General features: G+C 45.9%; 1 protein-coding gene across 1 annotated transcript in view; it reads left to right on the top strand.

Moving 5' to 3' along the window:
- OSBPL5 (oxysterol binding protein like 5) overlaps nt 1-27182 on the top strand; it is a 135272-nt gene extending 108090 nt beyond the window's left edge. Inside the window, exons 11-23 of the mRNA XM_065403141.1 lie at nt 1637-1821; nt 3519-3600; nt 4346-4444; nt 6733-6829; nt 8123-8221; nt 10163-10260; nt 12405-12494; nt 15088-15224; nt 20218-20403; nt 21137-21275; nt 22977-23098; nt 23845-23958; nt 27047-27182. Coding sequence (XP_065259213.1) covers nt 1637-1821; nt 3519-3600; nt 4346-4444; nt 6733-6829; nt 8123-8221; nt 10163-10260; nt 12405-12494; nt 15088-15224; nt 20218-20403; nt 21137-21275; nt 22977-23098; nt 23845-23958; nt 27047-27182 — 1584 coding nt within the window. The remainder of the gene's footprint in view (nt 1-1636; nt 1822-3518; nt 3601-4345; nt 4445-6732; nt 6830-8122; nt 8222-10162; nt 10261-12404; nt 12495-15087; nt 15225-20217; nt 20404-21136; nt 21276-22976; nt 23099-23844; nt 23959-27046) is intronic.

The raw sequence follows: 27182 nt of genomic DNA, 5'->3' as shown, positions 1-27182 counted from the left end.
CGCCCTCTGTAGGCCGGTGATCCGCCTGTTCTCTGGCCCCCGTGTCCCTCCCTGGACCCCGGTGCCCTTTTACCTGGGGTGCTGCCCCCTGGCAGTAACCCCTCAGTCTTAGGGTCTCCCCTCCCCAGGGAACACCCACCCACTATTCCCACCTCGCCTCAGTATAAGGCTACTGCCAGTCATCGTCTAGCCCCACACCCTGGGGCAGACTGCAATATCACTGGCAAGGTTGGGTTTGGACCTGCTGCCTTGGCCTACCCCTGGGCTGCCCTCTGCAACCCCCAGTACCTTTTAGCCCAATGCTAGGCCGCAGCCTGGGGCTTTCCAGGCTGGAGCTCCCCAGCTCCTCTGCCTTTCCCCAGCCCTGCTCCACTCAGGTACCCTGTCTCTAGCTTCCTGCAGCCAGGCCCTTCTCTCTTTGAATGCAGAGAGAGACGGTTGAGATCCTAGCTCAAGGCCTCTTATACAGGCTAGCTGTGGCCTGATTGGGGCGTGGCCCAGCCAGAGGTGAAAGTAAGCCGGTACGGTCCGGTACGGCGTACCAGCAAGAGCCAGTACGCCATGCCAGACCGCACCGGCTTCCGCGGCCGGGATTAAAAGGGCTCTGGGCTCCCTGCAGCGGCGGGGAGCTCCAAGCCCTTTAAATCCCGCCCGCAGCTCCGGCGGCAGGGCTGGGGCCGGGATTTAAAGGGCTCGGAGCTCCCCACCGCTGTGGGGAGCCCAGAGCCCTTTAAATCCCGCCTGCAGCTCCGGCGGCAGGGCTGAGACCGGGATTTAAAGGGCCCGGAGCTCCCACGGGAGTTCCGGGCCCTTTAAATCCCGGCCCCAGCCCGGCAAGGCTCGGGGCTCCCTGCAGCCGCAGGGGCACCGAGCCCTTTAAATCCCAGCTGGAGCTGCGGTGGGGATTTAAAGGGCCTGGAGCTCCACAGTGGCCGGAGCCCCGGGCCCTTTAATTTGCCTGTGAGTCCCTGGGGCTCCTAGCTACCTCTGCAGCTGGGAGCCCTGGGTTGATTTAAAGGCCCTGGGGCTCCCAGCCACAGCCGGTGCCCCAGGGCCTTTAAATCCTGAGAGGCCCCCGCCTCTTCCATGTGAGGCCACGCCTCTTCCGGATGAGGCCACGCCCCCCTCAGGACTCCGGCAGTACCGCTAAGTCCTGTAAGTTACTTTCACCCCTGGGCCCAGCTGCGGCCGCTTCCCCAATCAGCCCAGCTTTTAGAGTTGCAGCCCTCTCCAGGGCCGCTTTCAAGCCCTTCCAGGCAGGAGGGGGTGTCCACCCCGCTACAAGGGACCATGGCAGTGTAAACTGTGTCACGCTTGCCCCACTAGTATGTTCGATCGTGAAGGACCGCTTCCACTCTCCATTGTCTCTTCAGCCATTGGTCCCTCTGCTAAGATTGTCAACAAGATGGTGGGTTTTGCAGTCTTTTTTTTCTGTCCAGAGTAAGAGTGAGAATATCACTCATTCTACACAACCACCATTACATACTGTAATGACTTTCGCTCCCTGTTGACCTAAGGCAGGTTTGAACTGTTGACATGGAGGATTTTACCATTCTCAATTCCCTTGGGCCATCCAGGCATATTCGCTTTGCTTTAACCGTTGCCTTCTGTGCTGACTTTTTCTTCTTTCATTTAGACGGGTGAATCCTCTCAAACAGAAACGGTCTCGGAAGAAAACAAGAGCTTGATGTGGATTCTGTTGAAACAGCTGCGGCCTGGCATGGACTTGTCCCGAGTGGTTCTGCCCACCTTCATCCTGGAGCCACGTTCTTTCCTCAACAAACTCTCTGATTATTACTACCATGCTGACCTACTTTCCCAGTAAGCAGCACTTATGGCAGGCTTAGCAGGGATGTGTTTCCCAGCTGTGTGAACATGTGTGCTAGCATTAATCTGGTTCTGGCTGGGCCATTTGTATGCTTGAGAAGTCTCCCAAATAATGCATGAGTTTCTAGTTTGATCTGTGTAGTTGTAAATTAGTTTAGGAGTCAACATCAGTGACCTTTAAAAACAGACTGTTCCCAGTGGAAACCAGGGGTGTGCGGGGAAGTAAGGAAAACGGGGAAACTCTTGACAAAGCTTCCTATGCACCCTTCCCTCAAGTACGGGCTGGAATGGACAGAGATCCTGTTACTTATTATAAGCCTGCAATAATAGTACTACTCCACCTTCTGGTGTACCTGTGGAAAGAGATTTGTAGGACAAAGTTTACAGGAGAATATGTTTAAGCAAACTGCCACCACCTGAAACCAATATAATTAGTGGCACTTGGAGATAAATAGGGGCTCTTCTTCTTACTCCATTGAACTGAGCAGTTTTTTGGAGGGCAGAGTGGAAAATACTAAATATTTTGCCTCTTGAATGGGCATGCTTGGCATGTTCTAACAAATTGAAAATATGCAATATTCATGTATAACATCACATGGATGGTTTGTGCTTTATTATTATTCTGTTGCCTTCAGCTTTTCTTAAAATCCCGGGGCATTTTCGAGCTTATTTGTCGAGATCCAGTTACACTGTTTGTAAGATGCAGCTTGCTAGGTGACTGTGTTTACCCTGGCTATTACTGATGGCTAGGTGAACCTCAGGAACATTGGAGGTTTTATTCAGATAGGCATCTTGAAGTCCGGACGTTACTTCTCAGTAGACTTCCAGTTCTGTATCAGGTTGGAAATACACTGAGGAATGGAAATACACTGAGGAAAGTTTCATCACAAGATCACTTCCTGCCCCATCTAAGGGCTTGTCTTTACTACCCGCCTGGATCGGCGGGTAGAAATCAATCTCTCGGGGATCGAATTATCGCGTCTTGTCGGGACGCGACCATCGACCCCCGAATCGACGCGCGTACTCCACCAGCGCAGGTAGGAGTAAGTGCCGTTGACGGGGGAGCCGCGGCGGTCGATTTGCCGCCGTCCTCACAGCGGGGTAAGTCGGCTCAGATACGTCGAATTCAGCTACGCTATTCGCGAATTTGTGTATCTTAAATCGACACCGCCCCCCCCCCCCCCCAGTGTAGACCTAGCCTAAAGCTGGGAAGATTTAAAGGGGTCAGGCAAGAGCTAAACTTCTGATTCTCCAAAGAAGTTAGAGGTGTTGGTTGATTTTGAGCAATAGGACTGGACCAGTTACCATCTTATGACCTCTACACAATTTCAGATCAGGTGGCAACCCTAAAGCCAGATTATTGCCCTAAAACTGAGATTATTGCATTGGGATTTTTAGTGGGGCACGTACCTGCCAGTCACTTCCAAGAAATCCCACAGTTTGTGTGTTTGACTGGCGTACACCACTAAGAAACCAGTATCCACTGGGTGATGTACTTGCCCCTTCAATAGAAGCAGCATAGTGTTTGTCAAGACATGTAGGGCCTGGTTCATCACGGCCTTACTCAGTTTTATGCTGGTGCAATGCTGAAAAATCAATGGCATTAGGCTGGAGTCACACAGAGGTGAATCAGACACGTAAACAGTTCAAAAATTACTTTGAGTAAACATCCCGTGTCCCCCCTTCTACAGAGTTGCACTCGAAGACGATTCATACAGTCGAATCAAGCAAGTTTTGAGATGGTATTTGTCAGGCTTTTATAAGAAGCCAAAGGTAAGACCTTGCTTAAACCTTGTAGATATAGTAAACATTCAAACCTATTGCTTGTATAGTTTGGATTTATTTTCTTGCCTTTCTCTTGATAATTCATTTCTCCTTTTGTTGTTCTTACCATTTTACTAATTTAAAACCGAATTTACGTGGGACATGGGTGGGGGGGTGGGCAGGGAATGGCAGCAGTTTATCAGAAATGGGCTCAGATCTCTGGCACTGGACAAAGGAAGCTAGGGTTGGTCGTGTGCCACAGAGAACACTCTGTTAATTGTTAATTAGGGTCAACGCAGCTTATGGTGCAATATCAGGAGTCTTTTCTCTTCACAAGTTCTAACAACATATTACTAGATCTCTGTATCTGCATGTACCTGCTGTGTGTAGTAATAACAATGTACTGTAACTCTTTTCATCAGTAGATTTCAATGTCCAAGTTAGCAGAGGCTATAGATCAGTCTGTGGATCAGGTGGAAGTGGTTCGAGTAGACAGAGGATGAGAGTCAGACGCGCTGGGGTTCTGTCACTGATTTTGCCATTTGATTTGCTGTAGAACCTTGGGAAAGTCACTTGATCGCTCTTTCTGTTTTTTCCCCATTTGTAAGATTGGATAATCAATTTTCATTGGTAGTAACTTTTGGGTCCTGGGGCCATGTCCACACCAAGAAGAACACAGCTCCCAGGCATGCATCCATGCTGTAATATTTCCATAGCTGTGTGTGCATGAGATTTGTGTCTTTTTATTTTACAGGGAATAAAAAAGCCATATAACCCCATTTTGGGAGAGACCTTTCGCTGCTGTTGGTTTCATCCACAGACAAACAGTCACACGTTTTACATCGCGGAACAGGTAAATAAATTTGTTTGCAATCCAGACTTTTGTAAGCACTAGAACTGCTTGAACCGATGTGTGAGCAACAGTGTTTCTTACTCCTTCTCTGAGACTGCGTTTTTTGCACAGGGATATAGAATAGGTTATGGCCATAAACTAGTCTTTTTTTTTTTTTTTTTCCTCTCCAGATTTCCTTAGCTTGCCATTTGCTTCAGCATACACTTTTAGAGAGTCTCACAGCTAAAATCCTTCTATACTGCTTGTTAATATGATGAGTGGAACTGAAAAAAGAACAAGTTGTAATGGGGATCTAGTTTGTGGCACCAGAGGCTCAGAAATGTAAACCAGGGCCAGGCTGCTGCCATTCAAATAGTAGAACAGGGGTAGGCATCCTATGGCACGGGTGCCGAAGGCGGCACGCAAGCTGATTTTCAGTGGCACTCATACTGCCCGGGTCCTGGCCACCGGTCTGGGGGCTCTGCATTTTAATTTAATTTTAAATGAAGCTTCTTAAAAATTTTAAAAACCTTATTTACTTTACATACAACAATAGTTTAGTTATATATTAAAGACTTCTAGAAAGAGACCTTCTAAAAACATTAAAATGTATTACTGGCACGTGAAACCTTAAATTAGAGTGAATAAATGAAGACTCGGCACACCACTTCTGAAAGGTTGCCGACCCCTGTAGTAGAATCTCAACATATAACACTGGCCTTCCAGGCTGTTTAATAAAGCCTCTTTTCCTGCCTGCCACATCACTCACTTCGGACTGATGGAATACTATTCAAGTTAGTGTGGTTTGTGTCTACACAGGGTATGAATCACATTGGATCAAATTCTACATTGATTTACACCAGTCCAGCCCCACTGACATCAGCAGGTGTAAATGGGGGGAATTGGCCCCTTATTCTTCATGGATGAAAGAAAGACAGTATGTGAGTGATTTAGCCCTTTAGGACATAGGCTGCTAGGCTGATTTTTTTTTTTTTTTTTTTTTTTTTTCCCCCCAAAGCTGCCAAAGGCTTTTGAATCCCCAATTGAACTGGGCATCTAAATCCCCTAACTTGCTTTAAACTTCAATTTTTTTTCTCTACTTAATTGAAGCATTTTCTCATAGGCAGGAACTAAATCAAAATTCAAATCTCTAACCTTTTTGCTACTACGTGCCTGTTATGGAGGTTATTTAGACAATGGCATGAATATGCAGGAAAAAACCTCAATGTTCTGAATTGTGCTGCAGTGAGTAGCTGCACTATTTCCAATTGCCCACTTCATTTTCAGTGGTCTCCTGCAACATATGTGAACCCCTTATGCTTAATCTGTCTCACCTTGAGTTTAGCTTGGATGCTCAGGTTACCTTCTCCACACCTGAGGAAGAACACTGTGACACTCAAAAGCTTGTCCCTTCCACCAACATAAGTTACATACCTTGCCTCTTTCATATCCTGGGACCAACATGGCTATAAAACTCCAAACAGCATTATTTCTAGGCATTTTGGAGTAGAGGGGGCATCAATTTTAAAATCTAGAATTTAAAGTAATGTCAGGTACTACATCTGTCCCTGAGCGCCCCCCCCCCCCGCCAAATTTTGTGGTCCTATGATCATACTTGCCTATTCTAAAAATATTTCTTCTTTGCTGTTGATCTGAAAAAGACTTGCACAAACAAGGAGAAACTACTAGACCCACAAGGCCAGATTTTCAAAAGCACTCAGCACATTGGATGCTGAGTGCTTTGAAAATCTGGCTGCGAGAATTATAATGGGAGCTGCTGGGTGCTGAGCTCTCTTGCAAATATCTTGCACTGCACCCGTTAAAAATCTGGCCCACGCTGATCTCGCATACAAAACGTAGAGCAACAAAATAGATCTCTCGTTTGCAGTCCTCCATGGGATTACTTGGAGTGCTGCTCCATTAATCGGCTAGATAAGTACATGAAGCACTTCCTTCAGGCCCATGGACTACATAAGAATTTCTTTTAAAGCCCTAAGGAACTGTTTGCAGCTCTAGAGCCACAGTTTGGGTATCATTGCTTTAGATTCACTAGGTGTAGTGGGAGGGGGATAATACAGTGGGAACCTCCTCCTTCTCACCGCAAGCCAAAAAAGAATGCTAATTCTTCCCTAGGGCAGATCAGAGAGTCCCAAGAATGTGCCTGTTCTAGACATCCGGTTTAAAATGTCCGTCTGCAAACACTCAGTTACATCATTTAAGGCTGGTACACACCTTTCACTCTGAATAGAATGCAGAGAGCGCTGTTAATGATGGAGGAAGCTGAGAGTTTCACTTTTTTTTCCTTGTAGGTATCTCATCACCCACCAGTGTCAGCCTTTCACGTCAGTAATAGGAAGGATGGGTTCTGCATTTCTGGCAGCATTCTAGCCAAGTCCAAGTTTTATGGTAAGATATCAAACCTAAACACCCTTAAGGTTACATGCTGGTGTCTTTTGCTTCCTCTGATGGACTTCTTACTCACGCCAGTGTACAGTGAAGATTAAGAGCAGAGAAAATGCCCAATTAAAGTCTGTCAGCAGCATAGCCTAAAATGTCATCAGAGCTCCCACTGGATTTTCCAGTTACCTCCTCCAAGCAGGGCAAGAGGGATACTTTCTGGGGAAACTGTCATCTACAAAAACAGAGATGTTCTATGGTGTCTCTTGGCAAAAATTCAAATCATTCAGTTGTGTTGCCCACACAGGGAACGATAGGTAGAAGTCCGAATTCTGCTCTCAGTCACACACATGACAAGCCCATTTGCTTCAGCAAAGTTGTACATGTAAGTGAGTACAGAACTTAGCCCACAACACAGTACTTCACAACTCAAATGCTTCTTCAAGATGAGACTGGCAGTGAGATCTCAACTGAGATTTTTCACATCTGCATTTTTCAAATAGAGGTGTAGGACTGTAAGGGTCTGATTTCTCCAGAATTTAAGGTTCTCAGGGATTTGTGGGTGCTCAGTTGTGCACTTGCTTTACATGTGCAATTACTGCGATTGTACTCACAAATCGGGCTTTTTACATATACCCATTAGTGCACACAAAATACCTGACTTGTGTACATGTGTAAATACACAACCTACTCTGATCTCAACTTTCTAAGAGTGGGGCCCTAAAGTTCCACAACAGAATCTACAGATCTGCAGATATGAATATGTAAAAGGACACTGCTACTTTTGGGCCTAAAGATAATGTAATTATTTAAACTAGTTTGTCATATGACACAACATCGATCAAGTAGTTACATTGGCTGGAATTTGTGACCAGTCACTGCTGTCCTTACAGTATTTATGGCATGTTTGTTCGGGATCATACATAATTAGAAGAACTTACATAATAAAGACTTTGGAAAAAATCCACTGAGCTCTAAATGACATAAGAACATAGGAATTGCCTTACCACATCAGACCAACAGTCTGCCAAGTCCAGTTGCCTCTCTCTAGCAGTAGCTAGTACCTGTTGCTTCAAAGGAAGGTGCAAGAATCTCTGTAATGGAGTATTTTAAAATAGGTTTCCACTCCCATTAATTAGTGGCTGGTTTATGCCCTGAATCAATAGGGTTTATTTATTTCATTTAATGTGATCCTACATTAAATTGAAGTCTCATTTTTAAGTACTGGAAAATGCGTGAATTAGCTTAGACATTTGTTTTACAAATATTCACGTATGCTAACCTGTACTCCTATATCTATAGGTAACTCACTTTCTGCGTTATTGGATGGGAAAGCCAAGCTTACGTTTCTAAACAGGGATGAAGACTACATCATTACGATGCCATATGCCCATTGTAAAGGTAGGATGTGAACTGAGTTCAAATATTACATCCAAAGAAAGCATGCAGAATAATATTATGGGATCCTAATGACTCTGGGTTCAGTTCTGCAGTAGTTCTGCTCTCTCACATGAAGTCAGTGGACACTAAATGCATTGATAGTCATAACAATCAAGCCCTGTACTGGTGACGGGATTACACAACACTCATTTGTTACAGAAGTTTGGCAACTCTCACTAAAGTAATTTGAAGTTGCCAAGCATGGCTAAGGGCAGAATTAGTCTGTTGCATGTTTCTATCAACACTATGCAGAAATTAGTAATGCAGAATATGTCATGTGCACTATGGGTGAGGTGACAATGAACATTTTTTCTTTTTACACTTCCTGGCTTTTGAGTATTTATAATTGAAATTTTGATGTTAAAATACAAAGCTTAAGTTAATGCCCTTCTCTGGCTTTTTAAGAAAGACTTAAGGATTTTTATTATTATTATTTATTAACTTATCTACTTATTTCACCCTGAATCCATTTTTGTGTAGGTAAATGTTTGTGAAATTGGAATTCCACAGTAAAATAGCGGCCCAAACCCACAGTGAGGTTACTATTCAATATTGTGTGTAAATAGTATGGACCAAAATCTGCTCTGTTTATACTGGTTCAAATATGCAGTAACGCCATTCGAGTCAGTGGAACTACTGCTGACTCAACATTGTAGCTAAATACAGAATTTGTCCTTATAACTCTAAACTTGATATGTTGGCCTGCTTGAGTAAAGCCAATTTTTCAGAAGCTCAGACCACTTTTTCTTTTATTGGCCTGGAGACTAGCCTTCATTGAGGATTAACCACCTGGAAAATTTTAGCTTTTATAAATTATGCTGTTTTTGAGTTATGCATGCACACAGTCTTAATCTTTTTACAGCACCAGCAGGAAAAGTACGTATTCCCCCCTTTCTTCCACCCACACAGTGATGAACATGCGAAAACATGGAATTCACATAACCTTAACTTGAGTGTTGTCTACCAGAAGAGAATGCCCAGAATCCTTTTGTTAGAAGTCCTCCCCCTCCCATCCATTGCAACACATGGGGCTGGATTTTCACAAGAGCTCAGCTCCAGTTTAGGCATCAAAATAAGTGGAGCTGCTGGGTGCTGAGCACTTCTGAAATTCTGTCCCTTCTCTGCCTTCCGGATCCTACAGCTAGTATCATCACTTGTGAGTGACGGATCTCCTTCTAAAGATAACATCTTGGAACCCCTCTGCAGGGTTTTGAGAGCGTGTGGGGAAGCCAAACAGGGGGAGTGGATGCTTTGTTTAGGTTACATGGCCAATTTTAAAAAATCCCAGGCCTTTGCTGTAGAATTCATGCCTTTGACTAAACATCATTGTGGTGCCCACAATTCAAGAAGGATCTTGGTAAATTGGAGAGAGGGTTCAGAGAAGAGCCACGAGAAAGATTAAAGGATTAGAAAACCTGCTTTACAGTGATAGACTCAAGAAGCTCCATCTATTTAGCTTAACAAAAAGAAGGGGAAGGGGTGACTTGATTGCTTCTGTAAGCATCTACATGAGGAACAAATATTTAACAATAGGCTCTTCAATCTAGCAGAGAAAGGTATATCATAATCCAATGGCCAGAAGGTGAAGCTAGACAAATTCAGACTGGAAAAAGGCATAATTTTTTAACTGCGAGAGTAATTAACAATTGGAACAATTTACCAAAGGGTTGTGGTGGGATTCTCTATCAGTCACAATTTTACAGTCAGGCTTGGATGTTTTTCTAGAAGATCTGCTCTAGGAATTCTTCGGGAGAAGTTCTGTGGCCTGTGTTATGGAGGGGTGAGACTAGAGGAGCACAAGGATCCCTTCTGGCCTTGGAATCTATGAATTTATAAGAATGTCTGAATTTAGAAACCAGCCCATTGCCTCTTCAAACATCACATCCTATTGTTTTGTTTTAGGAATTTTATACGGTACCATGACAATGGAACTTGGAGGGAAAGTTACTATTGAATGTGAGAAAAGCAACCACAGAGCAGAGCTGGAGTTCAAACTAAAGGTAATAGACATAATGCCCTTGATCTGTCTCAGGCCCTCCAGTTCTTTCTTATCAGTGCCAGACATCCGGGAATCACACAAAGAATCTTATAATGGGAAGTTCCTAGTGAGGGAGGAAGTATAGTCTTGTGATTTAAGGCACAGGGCCAGCAGTCGGGAGACTTGGGTTTTACATCCAATTCTGTCACTGATTTGCTGTGTGACCTGGGCCAAGTTACTTAGGGTACTTCTACATTGCAGCTGAGACTGTGCTTCCCAGTGCAGGCCGGCAGCTCCGGCAGAGCCAGCGCGGCTAACATGCTAACCATAGCGGTGCAGTGGCAGCAGCACGGGTCTTCAGGCAGTTAGCCCGAGCTGCTGCTCTGGGCTGCCCCAGCTACGCGGCTGGTTTTAGCATGTGAACTCGAGCAGAGCTAGTGCCTGTGTGTCTACCCATGCTGGGAAGCACACTCCCCGCTGAAGTGTAGCCATCCCCTTAGGGCCAGATTTTTTAGACCCTGGATTCTATTTTTGTGGGAGCAGTTATTTGTGCGTGCAGTTTAGGTCACCTGTGAAGTCAAAGTTTGTGGCTTGCAGGCAACACTGGGGACTCTTGTAGGCATCCTAATAGAAGTGGGCATTCAGGAAGGATTAAAGGAGAGGGCAGTGGCCTGTCACTTTTCAGGGACGCTGAAATCACTTTTTTTAAAAGCATCAGTTCATTTCTTATTCTGATGAGCAATCTCTGCCTAGCTGCAAACTAAATACAAAGGAGTGGAGTTGTGATGGCAGCAAGTCTCGCAAGGTGGGATAGATCCCTTAGGGCAGAGCTGGTGCATTGTTACAGATTTCCAGCAGATGCTGAATCCATTACAAATTCTCCCTGCAGGATTCTGCAGAGAAGGACGATGTTTTACTGTTTTCAACTTGTATTGGCAAAGCTACACAGTTCACTGTAGCTTCCTCAAATACCCTTTCAGCAGTGGGGCTGCCATTGGGTTTCAAACCAGTGGATTTTGCATCAGGCCCATGGAAAGACTGAAGTTAAGGAAAGTCTTTCCACTGACGTCAGTGGGCTTTGCATCATGCACTCTACATATAAAATTGAACTCCAAGTACCTGATATAACTTAATGCTTATGACCCTGAAATGATTCAGTGTGTAGACCCTGCCTTTACTGGCTTAAAAATTGTCTGCCATGGCCCAAATATGGTTTGGGGAGGTCACTGTAGCTTGCTTGTCAGATATTTATATGTACTATACTATGGCTATTTCTTAGAGCCGTAGCCACATTTGCAATAGACTTATGAGTAATTAAAGATGTGATTCGTGCCCTTGTTAATTTGGGTGCTTGCCTGTTCTCTGGTGGATCACATATGTTTGTTCCTGCCATATTAATTACCAAAGAATCCTTTTTTCATGGATGATGCAGTAATGAATGTTTTACAGTATAAAATAATCCTGTGCAGCTCCAACTTGCAAACAGTGTTGAAAAGCAGCAGTTAGAACTGATGAAGAAATATCATTGGGTGGTGGAAATGGAGCAGCTGGTCACTCTGTTGCCTTCATTTCCTGTGTTAACCAGGTGCAATGCGAAAAGGAATTTTCTATTGTTCTAAGGAATCTCTGGAAATACCCTTTTGCATTACCCACTTAAGCCTTGTCTACACTGAGGATTTGCACCTATTACAGCCATTGGTGGCCAGACACTGGTATAGTTTCCCTGTTATAAACAGGGAAAACCACTATTTGTAATGCTGCTGTTTACACCTGCTTGACACGGGGCTTAAGCTGCACTATTGCAAACTTAATTTTGGAGGAGTTTACTTGGTCTGCACTAGGAATTTGCACTGGTGGGTGAAGCTAGATCAGGCTCTAGACACCAATGGACGAAATTGGGGTAAATTCCCAGCATAGACATTGTTGGATGTTAATATACTTGAAAGTCTGTACCTCTTCCCTTGTGTCTGCTGCAGCGACTTCAGTATCAGAGGCAGATAGGATGGGGCACACTGATAAAGGGTATAAATGCCAGAATTCTTGTCTTTCCTCCCAGTGACACTGGAAATCTAGCAAGTTTTCAGCTTTGTTCTTGCATACTGTTTGTTTTTTGGCTCTCCTCCAGTTTTATCCAGACAGATTGTATTTTTTTTTCCCCCTCAACAGCCCTTCTTTGGTGGCAGCACAAGCATTAATCAAATCTCTGGGAAGATTAAATCAGGAGAAGAAGTGTTAGCAAGCCTTGATGGACACTGGGTAACACATCTTAATCTGCACTGCTAACATTTAAAAAAAAAAAACACACACAACTGTGTGTGGTCGTGGGGAGGGGGGAGGATTACAGCTTGAAAACTTTGAGAGCATTTTGTTATTTTCTCTTTGTTTGAAATGGAGCCTGGTTCCAAACTATAACCTCTCTGCCTTCCCCACATCATTCATAGTTAACAGCGGAGGATGGAGTTCAATGGGACATAAAACAGAGGTCCTGACTACCTCTGGTCTTTAAAGCTCTGGTAACCTAGTCAGACTTAAGTGCAGGTGACTATAGTCTGAGTACCTGGACTTCTAGGAGCCCATTGGAGTCTTTCCAATTACTTCAGTGATCTTTGGATCAGCTCAGAGCAGATATTGATGGCAGCAGACAAATTGCCAGCCCTAAACCAATCAGGATACTTGTCTGGCCTCCATTACCAGCGTATCTGAATGCCTCACAATCTTTAATGCATTTATCCTCACCACACGCTCTGAGGTAGGGCAGTGCTATTATCCCCATGTCACAGATGGGGAACTGAGAGAGAGAGAGACTGACTTGGCAATGGTCATGCCATAGTCTGTAGAGGAATTGAACCCAGATCTCCAGAGACCTAGGCTAGCACCCCAACCACTGGACCATCCTTCCCCTCAAATGCGATGTTAAGCAGTATTTGAAATGTAGTCCGAATGTATTCACTCTTCACCATGGGGCGTGGTGTGTGTGTTTTCAATTCCAACTCTAATCACCACTGTGTGCGCCTCTGCAATTTTGAGTAGTGCTGGATTATAGATTACATTCTCCATGCTGTTTTCTGTGAATGCTGTTGATTACATTACATAACACAGTCATGCTGTCCTAGAGTCTAATGCCATCCAATTGCATGCCACTCGGCTTCCTGCATTTGTAATTGGGTTTCGTCAACCCTGAAACAATTTGTTCCTCCCTTGCCTTTTGCAAGGAACAATTTGCACAATGTGTTATGTAAATTTCATGGCTTCAAAAGAGCAAATCTGCAAAATGCTCTTTGGTTTTGGGTGCTGTGTGTTGGGGTGGCATGGGGGGAGGGGATGTTATTGTTCAGGAAATAAGAATATCAGCCTATTCTCCGAGCTCTGCCTGCTTTCCCCCAGCATTATGCAAAATCTGTCTCTTGTCCATCCACCTCATAATTTAAAGGAGCCACTGCTGATTCCATGCTTTGGGAGCACAATCCCCAGGGGACAAGGAGAGGAGCTGGTTCTGGGTCAAGAAGCAAATCCCAAAGCTTCCCTAGGCTCTGGGGTATGATGTACACATGGAAGCTGTCAGCACCTGCAACATGTTAGAAGATATGCACGTGTTTTTTTAATGGACTTGTAGATACAGATCTTATAAACCTGCCATTCAGACTGTTAGTGCCTGCCTCCTCCAAGCTCCACAGCTGGAGAGTATCTTGGGGATCTATTATCCTGACTTGGGACCAACTCCTCTGGTCTTCCCCGACCAGGAATTGGTTCTCAGACTGAGATCTTGTCTCACCTGAGAAGGGCTATGGAAGGGGTTAGGGTTCTGGAAGGAATCTGAAGGTGAGGAGGAGACTGGGGGACTTAGCGTGGGGTGAAAGAGGAACTGTAAGTGAGAGAAAGTGGCTGGAAGCTTTGCATAAGGTGGGAATGAAGCTGAGCCTAGGAGGCAGGTTATAGGTGTACCAAGGTCCATTGCGTGGGAAGGAAAGCAACTGGGAGGCAGGTGGATAGACAGTGATGGGTGAAATAACTATCCATGATCTACACATGGCCTGGACAATATTCACACCATGTTCAGATGGCTGAATGGCATCAACCTTCATGCTGTTCAGCAAATGCGGTAATATATAATTCATTCCAGCCTAGTGATGTCAGGCTGTTCACTCTATGCTGTGTAAATTACCAGTCTCATTCATTTTGTTTGGGGTGTTGCTTTGTCTGTAGGCAGGCCTACGAAGTCACTTCGTTAGGCAGAGACACTAAGACATCACCTAATCAGTCTCTAAGCGGTGGAGCTCTATTAGTAGTTAGTTGCCAAATAAATTGACAGGGAATGTGGATGAAAGGCTAGTGGTGGCATTTGAAGAACAGAGTCCCCCTTTCACATGGTGTATTTCCCGTTTCTATTAAAATTGCACTGTGAGGTTTTGTAGTCTCTGCTGTGCAACTTTCTTGGGGTTTCAGCAGTGATGGTAGGGAGAAAGTGTTGGCAAGGAAGGAGAGGAAGTTGCCTGATGTTGAGCTTTGGCTCCTGTAATTGTGTTCAGATACTAAACTGAGGGGGGCCATGTTAGCACCTATATAAATAGTCTTGTGGGGATGAACATGTGGTCAGCTGGTGAATGTGGTTCCTTCTCTTTTGCCCTCTGATGAACTCAGCCAGTGTTTCTTATTTTCAGTAAACTCCCTGCTCCGCGTGGATAGTTTTCAGAAAACATTTAGTGAACCTGTCTGGAGATGGGGAGGGAATCAACCTTCAAACTAACTCCCGCTCCCCAGCCTGGCACCAATCTTCTGCCAATGTTCCTCAGGATTATTTGCCTGTGTGTTCCTGCAGTCACTAAACCTTGCCTTTCATTTTCCCTCTCAGGATGGGGAAGTGTATATAAATGACTTGAAAAATGGGAACACTGAAATATTCTGGAACCCAACCAGTGAGGTGCGGAGACAGAGACTGAAACGCCACATTGTGCTATTTGAAGAGCAAACGGACTTTGAATCGGAGAGGTGGGTAGGTGGCTGGAAACCAACCTGCTGAGCTTCCTGCTGGTCTTCATTCAGTTGGAACTAAATAAGAGGTCCCTGAGACTCCAGCAAGATGCTGGAAGGATTATGCCCTTGCTTAACCTGTGCATGTTTCCCTGCTGTATGTTGTCTTTTGTTCCTTGTGTATTAGCAATGATGTATTCTCAGGGCCAACTCCAGGGTTTTGGCCGCCCCAAGCAGCCCAAAAAAAAAAAAAAAGCTGCGATCGCAATTGCGATCACGATCTGCGGCGGCAATTCGGCTAAAGGTCCTTCGCTCTGAGCGGGAGTGAGGGACTGTCCACCGAATTGCTGCCGAATAGCTGGACCTGCCGCCCCTTTCCGTAGTGGCCGCCCCAAGCACCTGCTTGCCAGGCTGGTGCCTGAAGCCGGCCCTGTGTATTCTTTCCAAGGAGTATTAATGATAGCATGACCAAGTCCTAGATTTCAGAAATGGTAGAGGCCACTCTTTTGTCAAGTAAAATAAGATAATTTTTTCAGGACTCCAGAGAACATGAAAAGAAATCTGTTTTAACCACTGGAACTGAATACCAAGGGATATGATAGATTCTTCATCTGGTGTTCTTTAAATCAAGTTTGGATATCTTTTTTTGTTTGTTTGTGGTTTTTTTAAATGGAGATATCCTATCTCCTAGAACTGGAAGGGACCTTGAAAGGTCATCAAGTCCAGCCCCCTGCCTTCACTAGCAGGACCAAGTACTAATTTTGCCCCAGATCCCTAAGTGGCCTCCTCAAGGATTGAACTCACAACCCTGGGTTTAGCAGGCCACTGCTCAAACCACTGAGCTATTCCTCCCTCGAGTGAGTGAGTGAGTGCTCGGCTTCAACCACAAATTGTTAGACTAGAGACAGAAATCGCTGGCCTCCTGCATAACACAGACCATAGAATTTCACACAGATTGCGTGATCACAATGGCCCCTTCTGGCTTTGAAAATCTAAGAGACATTAGATGCGTAAGCCCCAAAATCATCAATTGACCTCCATCAATGGGGGCACCATTTTTTTCATACAAAACCCAGCATTTAACATGCTGATCAGGAAACTGCCTACCTGAATTACACATACAAATGTACCTCTGCATACATAAATGCAGGGGCAGCATGCAAATGAATGCCCCTACACACTTTGCAGGCATGTCAGGAAATGCCATCTGAACATCTAGGCCTCCATTGCAATGGAATATCTATGAAATGAAAGTACTGCACCAATAAGGTCCATGTGTGCAGCCTATATTTAGTGCTATAAATACTAAATAAATAAAGCTGACTTCAAAAGAACATAGACTTTTTAAAAAAATCATTGTGAAAGATAATTTGCCTGCACCCCAAAACAAAACAAAAATCTCAGAATTTGGAGCAAATAGTTTGTAGTTTTTATTTACCAGGGGATCACCAAAGCTGCCTAGCTGGCTGACTCCCTTCAGCATGCCAAAGGCTAATATGTGCTGCAACATGTTGTATTTGGGGGGCAGGAGGAATGGCTGTTATGGTAGTGGCTGCATGAATGAATTACAGTCTAATACTGAATCAGCTATTCATCCCACAGCCCTGGATATCACCTGCCCATGTGTAAACTCTGCAGTCCGTGACGCATATGCTGTTGTGCAGCAGAGTATGAAAAGCCTCAGATTGTGTAGAATCTGCAGCTCTCTGAGGGGATGGAGAAAACTGCCCGTGTCACAAAATTCACTTTTCCTGCTGCTTCTGAGCCTGTGAATAAAGGAAGGAAGGCCCAGATTTTTAAAGCTATTTAGGTGCTGCCATGACTGTCAACTCCCAGGAGCCTAAATCTCTTCCTAAAATGAAGTTAGGCAATGCTGAGCACACCGGTGCCTAAATAGCTTTAAAAATCTGGGCCTACCTCTTCACTACATTGATGTGTACTGCAGTTACACCAGTAATACGCTGGTGTAACAGAGTGGAGACCATGGTCCAAAACCTAATTTTTGCAAGACATCAAAAGGCTGAGACTATTGGACACAGGCTCCCACCTATTACTATTCATATTATAGTGGTGCCTAGAGGCCCCATTGTCCTGTACAACTGCATTATACAAATGCAGAGTATGAGAGAGTCTCTGCACCAAAGGCGCACAGAGATGAAATGATTTGCCCAAGGTTGCACAGCAAGTTAGTGGCCAAACCAGGAGCAGAACCCTAGTCTTTTAGCTCCCAGGTCAGTACCGTACCCACTCCACTCTGTTACTGTTATCTGCAGTGACTGCAATAGGCTCCCTAACAAGAAAAACAAGGTAGAGGGTACAGCTGCTCACCTCTCCACTGATGTGATTCCCTGCTGTTTGTGCTTTAAACTCGCTTCTTATTGCTATCTCTTTGTCTGGTTCAGATCTAACTCTGGAAGCTCTTCTTTCTGAGATCAGAAGAATGGGCAGTTTTCCCTGTAAAAGGTTCTAAAAAGCCGGAGGCCATTTCCTTTTCTCACAGACTTATTGGAACAAGGGTAATGGTGGCATTGTTCTAAAAATAATGCTATCTTCCCATCTCAGCTGCTGGGAGTCCTAGGATACAGGGAGGCTTTGATCTGTAACTCAGCAAGAGCAATGCACCTTGTGCTTCTAGTTACTCTAAGGAATACTTGTATGTTCATTGGAAAACTTGCTATGCAAATCTTCTGTACAAATGAGCAGACCACCCCAGCACCTCTTCTTGGCCAGTGTCAAACAGAAATCTAGAATACCGAGGGTGAAACTCAGGGCTGAGTTGCCACTGACAGGCAGAATGGTCCCATGGACGAAACACTAGGCTGGGACATTGGAGTCCTGGATTCATTTCCTGGCTCTGCTACTGACCTGCTGGGTGACTTTGGGCAGGTCACTTCCCCTCTCTGTGCCTCCAGCCCTTTGTCTAGTCTATGTAGATTACAAGCTCTGTGGGGCAGGTAGTGTCTCTTCCTAAATGTTGTGTACAGCACCTTGCTCACTGAGGACCCAGACAAAGGTCCTGATCCACCAAAACCTTGAGGAGTGTTTGTTGTTCTCAAAAACAACAAGGAGTCTGGTGGCACCTTAAAGACTAACAGATTTATTTGGGCATAAGCTTTCATGGGTATAAGGTGCCACCAGACTCCTTGTTGTTTTTGTAGATACAGACTAACATGACTACCCCCCGATACTTGTTGTTCTCAGTTTAGCTAATCTGGTGCAAACCCATCAATCCCCTAGGTAGACCCTTGTAATTGAGCTGCTTCTAGCAGACAGACAACTGGCAGTTTTCAGCTGTGTGCTACTCTGTCTCTGCTGAATCCTGGGTGCTCTAACCATAGGATTCAGATTCCAAGAGTTCTGCCTTATCTGCCCCCTCCTCTCCACAGAATACTAAGTATGCTTACATCTTCCTCATGATTGTCTGAAAGCCCTACTTGCTCTCAGTACAGCATATGAACTGCACATCAAGCAGCAAATAGAAAACCTAACCCTCTGCACATCTGTCTAGTCTAGGTGTTTGCAATGTGCCATCACCTGTGTACCTGAGGGCAGTTCCAGAACACAGATGCTGTGTCATTTGAGGATCTTGGGGAGCTTTACAAACATAAATTAAAGAACACCCTCAGTTTAAAATAGACTCTAGTATAGACATGGCCTCATTTTCTGAGATGAGAGTTGGGTGACAGAACTTTTTGCTAGCTTACAGCTGCCACCGTTGCTAAAATGGTGGAGCGCCTGCACGGTTGGCTGCTTTTGCAGGTGTTGCATGTCCTCGTGTTGACAAAAACCACACAGAACAATGGGTAGCTTCACATATTGCACCTGCCCTAGAAGCCTCTAGGCCAATTCTTGTGCTTGTAGAATCACTTTCCTGCATGTGTGTGTGTAGTTTTAAAACAAACAAACAAAACTTTCCCTCCCCTGTTGCTATGTGAAAGACCCACATAGAGAGGAAACAGTAAAAGTCTAATCACTAGATTATTCCCTGCCGTTTTTGGATGGCTAAAATGGCTAAGCTATAATCTGTCTGACCAGAGTGTTTCCAGTCTTATTCAGCCCTTTACTAACATTTGTTTCAAGCTTAGAGTGCAACAGAATTACACCTCTACCCCGATATAACGCTGTCCTCAGGAGCCAAAAAATCTTACCGCGTTATAGGTGAAACCACGTTATATCGAACTTGCTTTGATCCGCCGGAGTGCGCAGCCCCGCCCCACCAGAGCACTGCTTTACCGGGTTATATCCGAATTTGTGTTATATCGGGTTGCGTTATATCAGGGTAGAGGTGCATTTATTAGATTCCAGTGGAAAGGGAGGCACAATTTGACTTGTGTTTCCAAGGTGAAGGGAATAATGGTGGGGGGAGAGATGTCAATAAAACATCAAGGGCCAAATCTTATAAGTTAGAAGCTCTCTGCACAGGAAAATATATGCATGCAATTGGACACCTACATTTGTGCCTTCAGTTTATGGTGTTTGCAAGTGCAAATCAGCGAATTACATATTTATTTGGTTATTTAGACCATCTAAATAGACATTTTCATGTGTGAATATCCAATTTGCATATACAGCTGCAGTCCTTTTCATGTGCATTTTTCCCCACATTTAGAATTTAGCCCTGGTTGCAAGGCTACTCTGACTCAAATCTCCGTCTCCTAGACTTAAATAGTTAAAAGGGCCAGTTCAACAAAAGGTTTTCCTTTTTACTATGGTCACCTTTTAAACTTACCACTGGTCCCAGACAACTACGCATTACTGCCTTAGTGTCTTTAGTGTTCAGATGATCTTATCTGAGGAGAAGATGGCCAGTTCTTAAGGTGGTCGTATACACTGTATTCATTTTCATCCTCCTGCTAAAAGTCCATTTTAAGCCAAAGCTCAGGCTGACTAAACCTATTATAATTCTCCTAGTGCCTCTCAGTGGACTAGACAAACATTTTTTAAGGCTCCAGCTATCTGAGCGTGATGCTGGTTTTGAGGCAGTTGTATTTGATTCCCTGTTTGTTTCTAGACTTTGGCAGCATGTAACAAGTGCAATAAACAAAGGAGATCAACACAAGGCAACTCAGGAGAAATTTGTATTGGAAGAAGAGCAGAGGAACGCTTCACGGGAGCGGAAGGAGAATGGCACGGAGTGGAAGCCGCTGCTCTTCCGACATGATGCTGCTACCAATGAATGGCACTACAAATACGAAGAGTGAGTGACTCGAAGCATGTATAATAAGTGTGGCTATAATGGGTTAAGTGCAGACATTGGTTCTTGGGGTCCAGTCAGAAATACAAGGTGCTACATGCATACAGCATACACTGGCCTGCTGCACTTCCATCTGATGCTTGGGAACACTGGTCCTGCTCTTGACCAGATTGCATCTTGACCAGGCAACCTTCCTCCTGAATTCTCCCCAGTGAGTACTTGAATGTGCAGTCCTTTAAAATGAAAGTAGACAGATCAGTGGAATATCTCCTGTGTATTGGTACAAATCGAGGCCAGATCTGTAGTGTCGAGAAGGTGTGTTACCCGCTGCAGGAGGTTCAGCAGCCTGTGTGATCTGAGTTGTCAGTCTCAGCTCAATTTCCTGAAGACACATCCATATTGCAAAACCTCCACCGCAGCTGGTTCTCATGAGCACCCTTGTTAGCAGCCTTGGCAAAGAAAAGAAACCAAGGACTCAGAGAACTGGAAGACTTCCCTGCCTTCCTGCTGTAGGTTTGTTACCTCTCTGTCTGGCTCAGGGTTGAGGCACACAGGTGGGCCAGGATGGAAGCAACTTATGTTCATAAATGCCTAATTGCCCCCACCCTGGTTCTGTGGGCACACCAGTTAAGCCCAGGGCTAAATATTTGCTCCTGTGTGTTTGGAATTCATGCATTGCTTTTTTAATAAACCTGCTGCAGTTCTGTTTTTTAATACTTTCTTTTTGCTTCCAAAGTTTAAGGCCCTGGGACCCTTTAAATGACATTGCCCAGTTTGAGAAAGATGGGATACTTCAAACCATGGAGAGGTACCTATCCACAAGGATGTCGTCCCACAAAACCATGTGTATAAACAACCAAGTTATACGACACAAGGTAACCAGCACTCAGCCAGAAAGTCTCTCTCTGGGAAGTGTTTTTCTTTGCATCTTTCTTCATATACTTGTATTTCTTTGATCAAGTGCTCAGCTCTGATTTGCCATGTTTTTAGACACCACAAAATCCAAGGGCTGCATCTGACATTAGAGGCTTGTTTCTCTAGCTGTACTTTGCCTCTGATATTTCCCTGGTGCCTACTCCAGGTGCTAATCTGCTAATATTTTTTGGTAAGAGGCTGACTGGGTGAGTTCCTGTTTGAAGGATCATTGTAATTGTGCTGGGATTTGTTGTAATACTAATTACATGCTAGGACACCTAGAGCCAGGGCCGGCTTTAAGCCGATTCACCCGATTCCCCGGAATTGGGCCCCGCACCGAAGAGGGGCCCGCACCCGCGCCTAAGGGGGCCCCACTCCGGGGGTCTTCGGCAGCATTTCGGCAGTGGGGGGGTCCTTCGGCGCCGCGGAAAACCCAGAGCGGACCCCCTGCCGCCTAACTGCTGCCGAAGCCCCGGACCGCCGCCGAGTATTCCAATCGGGCGCCACGGGTCATAAAACCGGCCCTGCCTAGAGCCTGGTATAGGCAACACTTCTTATTTAAATCTAAAATAAAATCAGAATCCTTGATTAATTGACACTGTGTGATTTGTATTAGATAATACCTTCCCCGCTACCAATTTAAAAACCTTTGATTCTTTTCTTATGTTGGGTGGTGAATGGGGTTGAACTGAACTTTACTGTTCAATATTTACAAAGCACTTCTTTAGGCTGGATGTGATCTAGGGGTCTGAGCAGAGGACTGAGGCCCCGGAATTCAAATTCTAATCCTTCCTTCTGGACAAGCCTGGCAATCTCTGTCTATCCACTTTCCCCATTTATAAACCATAAATAACTAACGAGAATAAAGCAGGGAGGTAGATATTGTTCCCTTTTACAAAGTGCTTCTGAAATGTGAAGAGCTATATAGAAGTGCTAAATACTAGTTAGATATAGCCTATACCAAAATCCTGAACCTGTATCTGGATACATAGCTCACGCCTTTTTATAATGGCCTGAATCTGAACACCTCTGAAATTTGGGGAAGTTTAGATTTGGATCGGGATTTCAAACTCTGTGTTCACTGGGTGTCTGGCTATATAGCTTTGGTTCTCCCATTCTCGAGAGATGGGGTAGAATTTTCGAAAGCGCGTGGGAAATGAGAACACAAGTACCTGTGACTCCTAATGGACTTGTGCTCCTAAAATCTCTTTGGTGCCTTTGAAAATCTCCCTCATGAGATTTGGATCCAGATCTAGGCTATTGGTGTGGGCCCATCCCTGTTATGCACTAGTAGCATAATTCAGAGCCAGCAAGAGAACCACAAAATCCAGCAGGCCAAATTCATCCCTGGTAAAAGCCTGTTGAAGTTACACCAGGGGATGAATTTGGCCTGTAGGATTTTGTGGTTACTGAAAAATCTTAGCTTTTGGGAATCTTTTTTTTTGGGGGGGGGGGGGGGCGGGGGAGGGAGGTGCGTGTGTCTCTCTCTCAAAATCAGATATTTAGGAACTGATCCTGAGAGGTTCTGAGCAGGTGTTCAGTCCCCCTCATGATCAAACCCTTAGATTCCAGAGAATTTTCCCTACCAGACTGGATAACACTTAGTCAAATTGTTGTCAAATTTTTGACAGTGTTCCTTTTAATAACTGCCATTGATTTAGAGATCTGCGAAAGACTGCAGGCGTCGTAAAACCAGTGACCAACCATCCAACCACAGCCAAAACACTGAGAGCAGCTGTTCAACACCAGAGTCTGTGCAGGAGCTGTCGGATGATGATGGCAAGTATTTGGCAAACGCTGTGCCAGATTTTAATACCTTTGCTCAAATTTAGCACCTTATTGCTTTGAGGAGCTAAGGTACTTCCCAGTCTGATTACAGGTGTCAGAATCTGGCCCATTGACTTCCTTTGACATTGTTTTACTGATAGTGTATTAGAAATACCTCTCACTCACCTTTTCTGTCTTCTGTCCTGTCCTGTCCTTCCTTACTAGTAGTAACACACATGTCAGTGACAGGCTGTAGTGCTTCTGAGGGCTTCCCAAGGGCTGACTTAGCAATATCAATCATTTTTGTGGCATGAAACATTGTTGAAAAATGTGCACTGTGACCACTCAATACCACTTTAGGAAGAGAGCAGGCCTATTTTTCCACTATTCTTTTCTCTCTCCACCCCCTGTTAGGTTTGTTGAAGGGGCTAGCAAGGCGCCCTTGAAGATGAGAGCGGGGAGGGAGGGGTTGCAAACCACTATATAGTTGCACTCACCCTACAAAGGAGGAAGCTGGGGATATTTGTGGGGGAGGGGTTCTGTGTGCTGAGAGGATACCAGTCTGACTTCATATCAGCCTCCCTCCGGGGCTTGGTTTTCATGATGAAAATTCCACTCAGCATTAAGTTCCATGTTAGCAGTGCCCTTTATTTGAAGTACTTCACTGCATACAGCTGCTCACTTGCTGGGGGATTTTGTGGCATGTGTCAGAGGTCTCCCTATCACCAGAGATGTGTGGTAAATCTGGTTGTCCCTTCAATGTTTTGCCCCAGGTTTTGAAAGTCCATGTACTCGGTGCGGAAAAGAAATGAATCACCTGAAGGAAATCCACATGACTGTCTTATCCCTACAGAAAGCCCAGCAGGACATACACAGGTAACGATTTGCATTCATTAGCAGCATGATCTCAATAGGACCAAAATAACCTCTGGTGTTTAACTCCTCTGAGCCGGCCTTTGGAGTCTGGTTAATTCACAGGGGTGCAGTTTCAAGGTATAACAATAAGTATTGTATTAAAATCGAAAAAAAAGGCTTAGCAAGCCTTCCCATAAAACACTGAGAGGATCTTCTCTTAGCCCCATCTGGGAGCATTACAGATCTTCCAGCTCGTAAAGCTACAGCATAGATGCAGACATCCAGGGAGCTCACCAGGGTACTGGCTAGAAGTCTGATTGCTAGCTGGCCATAGAAGGCCCTAATCGTCAAGGAATCCAACATGCCTACATTTGGCTTGCAGCCCCAGGGATGGAGCTGCACAGAGATCTCGCTGCTCTGCTTTCACTGTTTCTCCTCTGACAGCCTCAGTCATTGCAGGAGAAACAGAGGCCCGAGAGCCTATAATTGGATCTTGGCAGATTCAGTTCATGCTTTTTAATAAGGTCTCTGTTTTATATCATGTCTGAGAGATGGTTGATCACACCTGCTTACTGCACTGGCAAACTGGAGCTGCACCTTCTGAAATGGTCATGTTTGCATTAGGGGTCCATTATGGCTTTTATACTCTGACTCGCCTTGGGGTCAGGGTGCTGCCGCTCCATCCCTGCAGGCAGGGCCAGTGCAAGGAAGTTTCGCACCCTAGGCGAAACTTCCACCTTGCGCCCCCCCCCAGCCCTGTGGCAGCTCCGTGCCCCCTCCCGCGGCAGCTTCCCCCCACCCCGGGGAGCCGTGCAGCAGCTCCCCACCCCAGCTTACCTCTGCTCCGCCTCCTCCCCGAGCATGCCGCCCCTGCTCTAATTCTCCTCCCCTCCCAGGCTTGCGGTGCCAAACAGCTGATTGGAGCCGCAAGCCTGGGAGGCAGGAGAAGTGGAGCAGCGACGGCGTGCTCAGGGAGGGGGCGTAGCAGAGGTGAGCTGGGGGGGGAGCCCTGCGGCAGTTCCCCCCCCCCCCGCCTCGCGGCAGCTCTCCATCCCCCCGGCCCGGGGAGCCGTGCAGCAGCAGCTCCCCACCCCAGCTCACCTCTGCTCTGCCTCCTCCCCGAGCACGCCGCCCCCGCTCTAATTCTCCTCCCCTCCCAGGCTTGCAAACAGTTGATTGGCGCCGCGAGCCTAGGAGGCGGGAGAAGTGGAGCGGCCGCTGCGCTGGGAGAGGGAGTCTGAGCCGCACGTGTCAGCGCGCCACTGGCAGCCCAGCCCAGGAACGCTGTAAAAAAAATTGGGGGCACTGCTTTTTGGCGCCCCCAAATCTTGGCGCCCTAGGCAACCGCCTAGTTTGCCTAAATGGTAGCACCGGCCCTGCCTGCAGGAGTATAAGGAAATGGAGCTCCCAGGGATGCCGGGGGAACATGGCTGCTGCTACATACCATATGGGGGCTGCATTCATTCTCCTGTGCACCGTGGGTTGATCCTGGGTCCAATACAGTCCATTGTAAAGTTCCCATTGACTTCACTGGGGCAGGAACAGGTGCCAGATCAGCAGAGTCTCTGCGTGCAGAAGTGGGTGGAGTCATAGGTGCTGATTCCGTGGGTGCTCCGGGGCTGGAGCATCCATGGAAAAAAATAGTGGCTGCTCAATACCCACCAGTAGCCCCATGGATCAGTGTCTCCTCTCTCTCCCTTCTCCCTCCCCGTGCCTCCTGCCTGCTGCAATCAGCTGTTTAGTGGCGTTCAGGAAGTGCTGGGGGTGAGGGAGAGGAGCGGGGGCAGGAAGAGGTGGGGGAAGGGGGCGGAATGGGGCAGGGGCAGGAAGGGGTTGGGGTGGGAGCTTGAGGGAAGGGGCGGAGGGGGGGTGGGGCGGAGAGGGGGTCGAGGCCCGCCCCCCTGGAACTGGGGAAGTTGGTGCCTCTGGGTGGGGCCATAGGCTTACTGCCTCATTCCCACGATTGGGGTGGCTGGTGCCCATTGACATGCTGGTAGGGAGCCAGTTCCTGCATTCAGGGGAGGCCAGGGAATGGGATTGTGTCTGGCTGTGGGTGGAGGGGATGCAAGAATGAGGAGATGTCTTGTGCCCTCCTGCCTTTCCCAGCCTCATGCCATCTGGCTTTGAAGGCTGATTCTGTCCATTAGAATTGTTCCAAAAAGTACTGCTCAGAGGGAGAAGTGTGAGGGTTAGTGACAATTCAGATACTCTTCGGGAAGCTAATTCTATTTTAGGCTGTTTGATAAGACTAGTAAAGATTTTTCCAATGGCAATACTCCTCCTGATGACTTTGGAAAGCTAATAAGTTTGTTTAGGCTTGAATAAAATGCAGCAGATTATGTTATTTCAGTAGACGAGGCCAAGAAACCTGTTCTCTCGAATTACTAAATCCTGGCAAGTACACAGGATTTAGTGTCTTACAATGAGTTGGCAATTCCTGAATTTTGCACTGCACTCTGTTCTTTGCTGCCTTTCTCACTCCTAGTGCTGGGTTTTCAAGTAACGTGGCCCCAATTGAGGGTACTGAACCTCAGAAGTGCTCGGCACCCAGCAGTCCCCATTGTGAGCGGGCCAGATTTCCTGAACAGCCCCGCACTCACCATGCTGAGATCGCTTGAAAACCCAGCCATTTATTTTGGTGCCTGAGCTAGACCTGGGCTGTTCCATAATGAGGGCCGGATTTTCCAGGGGTTGAGCCCTTCTGTTGCGTGGGAATCAACCCTTTTATAATAATTGTTCGTATTACAAGTAGCACCATGAGACCCTAGCTGACATCGGGGCTCCATTGTGCTGGGTTCTTGCATGCACATAGTGAGACAATCCCTGTCCCAAAGGGCTGATGGTCTATATAGAAAAGATAGACAAAGGATAGGAGAAAGGAATATTCATATTATTCCTTTGTTAAAAGAGAAAACCACGTGGGCCCGATCCTGTACTCATCAAACAGGCTTGTAAATTTAAGCCATGGGGAGTCTTGCCTGTGTAGGATCTCCAGGACTGGGAATAGTAGCTGAGTGTTCATGGGCCTCCGGGACGGAGGGGGCGGGGAAGAGTATCTGTAAAATTCTTTCCTACATGCAAATGGATTTATTACTACTTGTTGTTTCAGAAACCTCACTGCTCTGAACAAAAAATCTTTCTACAGGAAGGCCTCTTCCGAAAACCTCCTCCTGGACTCTCGCTGTTGGTTTCTCATTTGCGTCTTTCTTACATGTCAACTGTTCATTAATTATGTCTTCAAATAA

The sequence above is a fragment of the Emys orbicularis genome, chromosome 4, assembly GCF_028017835.1.
Source record: "Emys orbicularis isolate rEmyOrb1 chromosome 4, rEmyOrb1.hap1, whole genome shotgun sequence".
In the NCBI taxonomy this organism is placed as follows: Eukaryota; Metazoa; Chordata; order Testudines; family Emydidae; genus Emys; species Emys orbicularis.
Note: the sequence above shows the minus strand (reverse complement) of the source record. Positions and strands in the feature narration are given on the sequence as shown.